At 31.7% G+C, this 11350-nt stretch overlaps 1 protein-coding gene across 1 annotated transcript; it reads left to right on the top strand.

Annotated features, from left to right (window-relative positions):
* The first annotated feature begins 84 nt into the window (after nt 1-84).
* LOC134714461 (GDP-fucose transporter 1-like) lies at nt 85-10829 on the top strand. The gene is made up of 6 exons (XM_063575733.1): nt 85-264; nt 1847-1907; nt 5060-5200; nt 5879-5995; nt 7056-7164; nt 7797-10829. Exons 1-6 carry the CDS (start codon nt 170-172, stop codon nt 8324-8326), a joined length of 1053 nt encoding a protein of 350 aa, XP_063431803.1. The 5' UTR covers nt 85-169; the 3' UTR covers nt 8327-10829.
* Nucleotides 10830-11350: the final 521 nt, after the last annotated feature.

Below are 11350 nucleotides of genomic sequence, written 5' to 3'. Positions count from 1 at the left end.
CTATTGAATAATTGCTAAAATACACAAGATTTAGCGAGAATTTTCATTCACTAAATCCGGAAATCCGGAATTTAGTGCAAAGCTTAGAAAGAGATGCAAGCATTAACGTGACCCGGACCTATTGACGTGCCAACAGTCCAAACTAGTCAACCCGAACTTGCAAAAATCCATGAGAAGAGGACCACTTGGCTTTTACAAAAGCCACAAAATGGAGTCAAGATTTACACAATACGTCACGATAGCTGCTGTTGTCGCTACATATTGGTAAGTTTTTAGAAGCAAGTTTTGCACAGCTCTGCTACTAGCCAGTCTAGGCCAGTAGTCTAGCTCTCGGTCTAATGGCAGTAATGTAGTCCAAATAATTATGACGTCTGGCAAGGCTATTTAAAAAAAATAATTAAAAATAGCCTTTCCAGACGTTATAATTATTTGGACTAGCAGTAATGCAACTATTTAGTTCGGACATGTTGTTCCAAGTATGATGTTCATTTTGTATTTACACATTTAAGGCCTTGCTTTGACAATATACCTTATTGCTATTCCCGGCTGACACGGCGGCTTGAACTTTAGCGTCATACAACAATCACTTTTCCATATATTTTGTATTACGTCAATTTTACCGGAACATGTGTGATATCCTGTGATGGCGAACTAATAGTGATAAGGTGTATTAATTCAGTTTATTTCCTCTTTTATACTCCAAATCTTAATAGGTATGATAATTCGCACTGAGTTTGTTTGCCCTGGTAGTCCGTTCGCCCTATATTCATTTATGATATGTTTATTTTACACCAATGAACGAAATATATATATAATAAAATTTATGTATATTTATTAAAATTCTTGGCTGCATTGTTACACTTTATTTGATACTTTTAAATACTGTTGATTGAATTTTGATTGCTGAGTAGGTGTCATTTGAAAACTTTGATATCACTGATTGTTATATAATCGGGGCAATCAGCTATTAGGGCGAACAGAAACTAGGGAGAACCAGAATCAGGGCGGACGGACCCGGATTCGTGGGACCCTGGCCCTAAGTTTTCTGGCAAAACAGCTGTTGGTCGTCAGAGTTATTTCCAACTTAATAATTCATTGCACTTGAGTCTGTAAGAATCATACTCATTGTCATTTGTACCATAATCATGATAATCATTCCATACCACACATGCCATACATTGTTTCTGGAATCCTGTCTTTCACTGGAAAAGATCATCCATTTCGCTCGACTTTATGAGGTCATTTACAAATTACTTGAAAGAAGGCATGTCTGTATCCCTGCTCTATTATAAGTTTTCAGCACTTTCATAATTGTCATTTGGTAGTGCATTTTACATGTACATGTATATGATTGATGTTCCTTAAGTATGTAATCTTGATTCCCGTACGTTTGAGGGAGGGTGACAATCTTATTAGATTTGAATTTCCAAAATATTTTGTGCAGTATAAAATCAAACTTTTCATCCATTTGCTTATCATGTGTTGGAAGTTAAGATGCAAACATTTAGTTCACATGGTGAAAGTGTACGGGAACTGCTGTATTACAAAAACCATATCGTAACATGACTGTTTTGTACTAGGATTATTTCATACCATATTGGAGTTTATAATGTATAACTTTTCTTACCATATATGGAATAATATCTATGGTGTTTCTCAACAAGTATCTGTGTATTATTCATCTGAGTGTCTATGACTATGGTATTTCTAAACAAGTATCTGTGTCATATTTTGGTGTCTGTCTATATCTATGACTATAGTATTTCTAAACAAGTATATAACTGTGTCATATTTTGGTGGTTGTCTATATATATGGTGTTTCTTAACAAGTATCTGTATTTTTTAGGTGTGTGTCTATATCTATGGTGTTTCTGAACAAGTATCTGTTGAGCAGTGAGGATCTTAAGGTAAGAAGTTACTAAGAACATGATTTTCTCATGAAAACTTTATAATTAAACAAAGATATTATATACCATGAAAAAATTTGCTTACAATCAGTAACTTTAAAAATTGTTTCTTGTATATTAAAAGACATTCTAGCTAAGAATAGCACTGTCTGCACCTTTTGCTACAATAAATAAAACTAGAACGCAACCACTAAATTGCAGGCATATACCGCTTGTAAACTGTTTTAAGATGAATATTTGTAAAAGGTATTATGACTGGAGAATTTAATATCAGGTATCAAAAGCCCTCTCCCTTTTTTCCAAAGTCACCAGCATTATATTGCTTAAGGAATTATTCCCTGAGGTATTGTGAGGTGACACGTCCAATATTCAAGTCCGTTATGTGTATCCTTTCTGTGAAAATTCAATTATTTTTCGTGTTTCTGGCCTTATACCACAATTATTCTTCCCCTTTGCTACATTGCATTTTTTGGTAAAAGTCAAATTAAATTAAAAATTTGCACCTCTTCAAACATGAAATAAATGAAACTGCTTATAGACCAGTATTCTAATAAAATGTGCTTCTAGGACAATCTATCAGTGCTTTTCCCTCTGAGAGCCCTATTAACATGGCAATGGTAGGATTTGAATCTCATATAAATGACTAAGGCTTAAATGTGAGGCGTAATCTGAGGGCCCTAATCTCGAAATTCGGGGCTTAAAAACATGAAATCCTGAGGTGCATATATTAACGAAATTAATATTCCCAACATCCCGAAATTGAAAAAATAAATATTCCCGCATCCCCTAATTATATAAAGATCAATCCAGTAATCCCAAGCTTTAAAACACCCTATCCCGATGTCCTGAATAAGTCCTGGCTCCCTTTAATCTCTACCCTACTTTCATTTTAGCCAAATCACTACTTTCACCTTCAACAACATTTATGGGAATTATGTTTTCTAGTCTGTCCGTTCGTCCGTCCTTCTGCCCGGCTTCAGGTTAAAGTTTTTACTTTCAACAATAAATTTTTGTGTCACATTTATGGGAATTATGTTTTCTAGTCTGTCCGTTCGTCTGTCCTTCTGCCCGGCTTCAGGTTAAAGTTTTTACTTTCAACAATAAATTTTTTGTGTCACATTTATGGGAATTATGTTTTCTAGTCTGTTCGTACGTCTGTCTGTCCTGCTTCAGGTCAAAGTTTTTGTTGAGGTAGTTTTTGATAAAGTTGAAGTACAACCAACTCGAAACTAAAGTAAATATGTTCCCTATGATTTGATCTTTCTAATTTTATTGCCAAATTAGATATTTTACCCAATTTCACGGTCCACTAAACATAGTAAATGATAGTGCCGATGTGGCATCCCTATACTATGGACACATTCTTGTTTCCACATCTTTTACTTATATTAATATATATGCAACTGGTATGACCCCTTAGTTAGTAAATATTTCAGAACAAAGTAGACAGATTTCAGAGAGTCTCTGTATATTATAGTAGTATAATCGTAGTTTACAGGTGGATAAACGCGGAAATCTCTAAGGAGGTATAATAGTTGTGGTTCTTGCGATCTAAAAACCATGATATGGAGAACGCTCTGATTGGCTTATTCATTTTTGTAATCTACATGTATCATACAATTGGTTGTTCTTGTGCATGTTTAAAACCGGAAGTCTTATCTATGACTTTAAGGCAGTCTGATAAAGGAAACAATATTCGGACACCTATTTTGTCGTTTTTCTCTCCCAAAATAACTCAATCTGAATAATCATAAGAATGGATGACAAATGCGACTATGCATGTTTCATAAAGAACACAGAGGCATGATGATTATTTAATTTATTGTGGAAGGAAGAGAAGCAACACACAAAATGAGGTCTTCTCGTTTAATAGTATACATGTTATAGATGTGCTTATTCACAGACTGCTGTCATATGTAGTTAAAACCTGAGTGTACATTCTGAATTTTATAGAAATATTAAATAATACCAGTATTAGGAAAATAAACACACACTGTTGTTATGGATACAAGAAAACATATATTAAACACATTAAATATTGGGAATTGATGGATTGAGTATCTTTGCCATTGCTTGCATCAACATTAATACTAATGGCTGTATAAGAGTATTTTGATAGAAAGTCAAGAATGATTAAATGATTCATAATTATGAGGGTCAAGGTCAATTGTGTTTCCTGACTTTATTTTAACCTAAAAATGAAAATCTTGTTGGATTATAATTGTATTGTTTACTTTCAGTTGAACACCCAATTATTTATCACATGGTACCAGTGTGTTGTAACAGTTTTGATATGTCTTGGACTGAGTTATCTGTCTTTGTTTGAAGTATATAATTGTATTGTTTACTTTCAGTTGAATGCCCCATTATTTATCACATGGTACCAGTGTGTTGTAACAGTTGGGATATGTCTTGGACTAAGTTATCTGTCCTTGTTTGAAGTATATAATTGTATTGTTTACTTTCAGTTGAACACCCAATTATTTATCACATGGTACCAGTGTGTTGTAACAGTTTTGATATGTCTTGGACTGAGTTATCTGTCCTTGTTTGAAGTATATAATTGTATTGTTTACTTTCAGTTGAATGCCCCATTATTTATCACATGGTACCAGTGTGTTGTAACAGTTGGGATATGTCTTGGACTAAGTTATCTGTCCTTGTTTGAAGTATATAATTGTATTGTTTACTTTCAGTTGAATGCCCCATTATTTATCACATGGTACCAGTGTGTTGTAACAGTTGGGATATGTCTTGGACTGAGTTATCTGTCCTTGTTTGAAGTATATAATTGTATTGTTTACTTTCAGTTGAATGCCCCATTATTTATCACATGGTACCAGTGTGTTGTAACAGTTGGTATATGTCTTGGACTGAGTTATCTGTCCTTGTTTGAAGTATATAATTGTATTGTTTACTTTCAGTTGAATGCCCCATTATTTATCACATGGTACCAGTGTGTTGTATTAGTTGGGATATGTCTTGGACTGAGTTATCTGTCCTTGTTTGAAGTATATAATTGTATTGTTTACTTTCAGTTGAATGCCCCATTATTTATCACATGGTACCAGTGTGTTGTAACAGTTGGTATATGTCTTGGACTGAGTTATCTGTCCTTGTTTGAAGTATATAATTGTATTGTTTACTTTCAGTTGAATGCCCCATTATTTATCACATGGTACCAGTGTGTTGTAACAGTTGGGATATGTCTTGGACTAAGTTATATATCCAAGCTCTTCCCAAATCATATCACCTTTCCACAGGTAGATTTTGATCTAAAGATATGCAGAGCAGTAAGTATTCCAAAAAAATAAAAGATTATTTTTATTGTTAAAAAAAGAAGATGTGTTATGATTGCCAATGAAACAACTCTCCACATAGACCAAAATAACACAGAAATAAACAACTATAGGTCCCCATACGACCTTCCACAATGAGCAAAGACCATACCGCATAGTCAGCTATAAAAGGCCCTGAAATGACAATGTAAAACTTAACAATTCCAACAAGAAAACTCACAGCCTAATTTATGTACAAAAATTGAACGAAAAACAAATATGTTACACATAAACATACCACAACCACTGAATTACAGGCTCCTGACTTGGAACAGACACATACACACAGAATGTGGAGGGGTTAAACGTGTTAGGGGGATCCCAACCCTCCCCTAACCTGGTACAGTGGTATAACAGTACAACAGAAGAAGATGTGTTCCTCTCAAAAAAGACAAGAAAAAATGCATTTAATAAAAAAAAAAATTAAACTTCAGGTTTTTCCACAATTCTTTTGTTAACTTGATTTGTTTTCACCAAATCTCATATACTTTTCTTTTCAAGTATAGAATTTGAACAGTAACTGTAAGCCATACATTTACAGAATTTGTTTTTGTTTTTTGTAGACTCTACCACTGTCTATTGTTTTTGTTTTTTGTAGACTCTACCACTGTCTATTGTTTTTGTTTTTTGTAGACTCTACCACTGTCTATTGTTTTTGTATCCATGATATCATTTAACAACTTGTGTTTGAAGTTTGTTGGTGTGGCATTTTACTATGTTGGCAGATCATTAACCACTGTATTCAATGTGGTAGGTAGATTATAAATATATAAACTAATAATTCAATTTTGGATGTAACCCGTCTTATGATTGGCTGACTTAATTTTGTTATCAGCCCATAGACATAATTAAGTCATGTGGCCGTGATGTCATCAACCTTATTTCATGTTTTTTTATGGTTTAAAAGGGAATTTAGAATTGAATTATAAGAAATGACAGTAATATATTTCTGTCTATTCGAAATAACATAATAAATGTGGTGCACACTGTTAAATAACCCACTAGGTGCGTTATTCAGTGTGCACCAAATTTTGTATGTTATTTCTTCAGACACAGTCATTACAGTCATTCCTTAAATGATAAATTATAATATACAATTTTTGTATGTCATATCAAGTGATACTGGTACAAACACACTTTAAAGTATATATCTATACACTTTGTTGAAAATATAGGAAACAGTTGATGACCATGATATTATGTCCAGTCAGCTAATCAAATTTTATTTTAATGTCAAATTTTTGTTTGGTTTGATTCTTTAAGATAATACCCAACACCTTCACCAAATAAAAATAATTGGGCTGGATTAATTTTCATAATATTTTAACAAAACATTTACTTTGACCCTTTGACAAAAATATAAAAATGCAAAAAAACTTGAACCACACACTTTATTGGACAAATTTTCCTTGGACATATATCAATTTTGATCTTTGAGAAGCTTATTATTTCTTTGTCTTTAGATTGTGATTAAAACGGTCATTTGATGTTTACAGAGTTATCTCCCTGTAGTATTCCACTTTAAAGACTATTTCAATAGACCATGTCAGTCACTAAGGGTTTTTAGTTCTCTTGTTTAGTGAAAATAATTTGGATGCTTACAAAAGTTTGCAAACTGCATAAACAACATGACAATAATAATTAATGCATAAAAAGACAAGATTTTTTCTGTCTAGATGATATTAAATGAAAAGTGAATAAAATTACAAGAAATTTTCCCAAAAAATTAAAATGGCTTTGGTTTACACAAATCAATTGTATTCCAAATTAGGTTAATGAAAATCCAAATGACTGTTGTATACCTTTACAGGTATTTTCTTACTTTATTCTGAAACAAACAACATCATGGAAGGCAATGGGATGCTGTGGTATAATAATATGTGGATTCTTCATGGGAGTCGACCAAGAAAAAGTAGCAGGTAAATATTTATCTAATATTGAAATTTGATACATTGTATAATAATACTGTAGATTCAGAGTTTTCATTGGAATTTAATTATTTTATTGTTGCAGAATGGTCAAAGGTGCCAGATGTACTAATGCTATGTATATATATAAAATGCTGCATAAATAAAAAAAATAAAATGAGAGGGTTTGTTTTTTTGCAATACATATTCCATTGCAAAAGTAGGACTTTCTCCATGTCATCAGTCAGTTTATAACCCTCTTTGAAGAAAGACATTTTAGAGTTCATTGTGATGTATTATAGAAGATTGAAGGCTACTAGCACATTAATTAAAATTGGAATCAAATAGTATTTTAGTTAATATAGCAATGAAGATTTTTAACACATTTACCTTTCTTCTAATATCAGGTTATTCTATTAGAATCGAAAGTTTCTAAAATTGTTTGAATGATAGACCCTGATTAATTTAGCCAAGAAAACCTCAGGTTGGCCAAAAAAATACAACCTTTTAATATTGCTCAATGATAAAAGAATTTTGATACTGAAAGAACTGATTATTACATATCAAAAGACCATTCCAAACAATGATGTAAGTTAATATTTTATTTAAAATATTAACCTGTATTATCTATTGTCTATTTGTAGGGTCATTGTCAGTTATGGGCGTAGTCTTTGGAGTTTTAGCCAGTGCTAGTGTAGCAATGAATTCTATATATACAAAGAAAGTACTGCCATTGGTTGATAACAACATATGGAGACTAACATTATACAATAACATCAATGCATCATTTCTCTTCTTACCATTGATGGCATTGTTCGGAGAGGCACCTGAGGTCATATTTTTCCCCAAACTGGGAAATCTGTCATTTTGGTTTTACATGACTTTAGGTGGAGTGTTTGGTTTTGCCATTGGCTATGTTACTGGCCTACAGATTAAAGTAACATCTCCATTAACACATAATATTTCCGGCACAGCTAAAGCTTGTGCCCAAACTGTGATGGCATGTTCTTATTATGGTGATATTAAATCTACTCTGTGGTGGACCAGCAATGCTGTAGTGCTGGCTGGGTCTGGAGGTTATACAGAGGTCAGACGAAGAGAGATGGACCAACAACGTAAGGAGGCAGTCATGGTTTTAGCAGAGAAAGTAAACGTAGATAAAGATATGCCCTGATTCTATGTTATAATATAAACTGTACTAACATATCTGATCAGATTGATACTCAATGTGGGATTTAATAAAACTTACAAAACCAAGGTTGGTGAGGCTATGCATGAAGTTAATTTGTTGTAATGTTGATGAATTTCAAAGTTACAATGTATGTGGGCTCCCTTTAAAATTAGATAATGCCTTTTCAATTTATAATAAGTCTTTACAATACTTAATTTAATGCAAAACTAGTCAGAATAATACATTTGATTCATGATCATGTCAATTCCATTAAAATACCAGAAAAACTCTTTGACTATTCACTGATTTCTGACATCATTTTAAAAATTTTCGTGGGCTAACTGGTATTCTGTATCTTTGAAGTGACAAAGTCTTGTGTCTGTTTGACATTTTCAAACACAAGGTCTTTATTCTTATGTACATAATTCAACCCTGCTAAAATTAATATGTTAATTTTATCTTTTTTTATACATTGATGCATTTTAAGCAGTCATTAAAAATTTCTTTCTAATATATATAATATTCATCCTGTTGGTCAACATACTGATTTAGATTTTATGCCAAACCAGCAGAAAAATTACATCACTTAAAACCTTATACTTTGACAGAAATATAACGATTGGAATCAAATGTATTATTTCTCATAGAAAGACTTTGAACTGTCTACAACTGCAGCTATAGTCCGAGTTGATTTAATAAAAAAAGAGATGTTGTTTAATTTGGACCATAGAGACCTAAAATGTGTTCCATAGGTCTTTATTCTTATTGGTGTTCTAGAAATCCATTTTTACTGTGTTAAGCAAAAAATTTTGTTACATTACTGATAGATTTTATACAGAGGGTTTTATATGTTTGGTATTTATATAATGAGGCATATTTTGTGTGTATTGTTTGTTAACTTGTTATGTTTAAGAAATGATGAATGGTTAGTTGTAAAATATCAGTAGGTTTGTTTTTCTTTTGATTCCTACTTAAAACTTGTTAAATTTTTTGTCTATGATTTTTTTTAGTTCTCTGCATCAATTTTGTTTCCCATCAATGTCTGACACTGTCATTAATAATCACCTCATAAATGTTTTAAATGCAGCAACCCAGATAACAAGAGTAGTCATTTAACTTTAACATTGCTTCCATAATGATATGTATTATCAGTTATGCTTTTAGACATCCATGTGGAATAAAATTGTGCTATAATTGAATACCTTTATGTATTTTTGTACCTTTTTGTACTGTTAACCTAAGTATAAAAAAATCATCAGACTTTTTGATTGATCTCTTTGATTTTGCTGTAAGTGTTATTGTCAAAAAACAAGTAAGTAAGATGAAGATACATATATGTTAACCTTTTTATATAGAAATCCATTTTGGACAATTTCAGTCCCTATTACATTAAATGTGTCTTACTAATCTGCCTCTCTTAAGATCCTTTCTTCTATATTAAATCATGTCTTTCAATTGTTACAACCAACACTATTATCAATAAGATCTAACATAGGGGATGTAAACCACTTCTTTTTTTACTGCCATTTTTACATGTTTATACAAACCAAAGTGAAATCTCAATGACAATCATAACTTCAGTTGGCATTCTGAAAGTTGACCTTTGAAAAAAATCTCGAACCCTTTTATATATAATAACAAAAATACTAATCATGGAATTCTTTAATAAATTGAATAGAATTTAAAAAATAAATCAAATTTGTGATAATAGCAGGTTTTCACCATACATGTACGATATTTATTTAATCCACACATGTGTTGAGTACTTTCATCACTTTTGGGCATTAATCATACATATGAGAATTATCATGTTAGTTCTTAAGTGACCATCTACATACATGGGCGCAATTTCAAGAACAAAAGTAAGACATTTTCTGTACCCACATTTTAAGGAAATACATTTAAAATGATTTCTTATTTATATGGACTAATCATCAACAATAAATTTAACCAAATGTGCAATGAATCTCATTAAATAATCATTATCCATATTTTTTAATTCCATTTCAATGTATTAATATTCTGTGTAATTAAAACCTCTTACAGACTTACAACCAAAGGGACTAAAAAGATTGTATGAGCTTGTCTTTGTAAGCAAATTTAATCGGAACATTTTTTTCTGGAAAAACAAAAAATTGTGTTGTTAAGGATGTATGATTTTATGGTTTTTTAACAACATTCTGCATAAATTGTACAAGCCTGTAGAAAATCTGTATTGTGTTGAACTGTTGGTTTTTGCATATACTAAATAATGCATAAAAATGAATTCCTCTCATATATAATAATCATGATAATGAATCTGTAGTACTTTGTAATAGAATGGCTGTGTTATTATAGAGTCATTTTTAAGTAGGTACATTGTTTGATGGGTTGTATAATATATTTGTAGTTAGCTATAACATTCCTAATCTGTAGTGTTGATGTTTGAGATAAATAAATAAAACACTGAATATTTTGTAATATATGCACTCATCTGCTTGAATAAAGATAAATATTTTGTTATACAAAGCTTTATTTTACTTCCTGCTTTCATATAGTGTTGTACTTTGTTTCCAAAGTTCTGTTGTTGTATCTGTTGAAATATTTTACATAATGTGGTAATGACAGATATTTAGGCCATAAAGTATAGTGTCTGTGTCTAAGATAGCATTCACTGCAATGCATTCCACTTATTGGGTATCCTGTTACTAATACTTATTCTAATATGACGTCCTTATTACGCTTTGTAAACACAGCTGTGTTCTAATTCAAATAGAACATGGGCTGCACGTGATTGACGTCACAATTGAAATTGCAACGTCAGATGAATTTTGAACAACGCCAGAGATAATAAATGGACATTTTTGTTGGTGTTGCTCGCTAGGAAATTAAATAAAAACATTCTAAAAGTAAGTTTAAATGCTTCTGTTCTTTTTTTATTGATAAACTGCTGATTTCCTATAACGTTTTTGGCTCATGAAATCAAAATGGTGACATTCCGAGCGTCTACTATAGGTCCGCTTCGAAGTGAAAGAGTGCAAATATTCC

The sequence above is a fragment of the Mytilus trossulus genome, chromosome 1, assembly GCF_036588685.1.
Source record: "Mytilus trossulus isolate FHL-02 chromosome 1, PNRI_Mtr1.1.1.hap1, whole genome shotgun sequence".
NCBI classification, from domain to species: Eukaryota; Metazoa; Mollusca; class Bivalvia; order Mytilida; family Mytilidae; genus Mytilus; species Mytilus trossulus.
The sequence above is the reverse complement of the archived record's forward strand: the minus strand, read 5'-3'. Positions and strand labels throughout refer to the sequence as shown.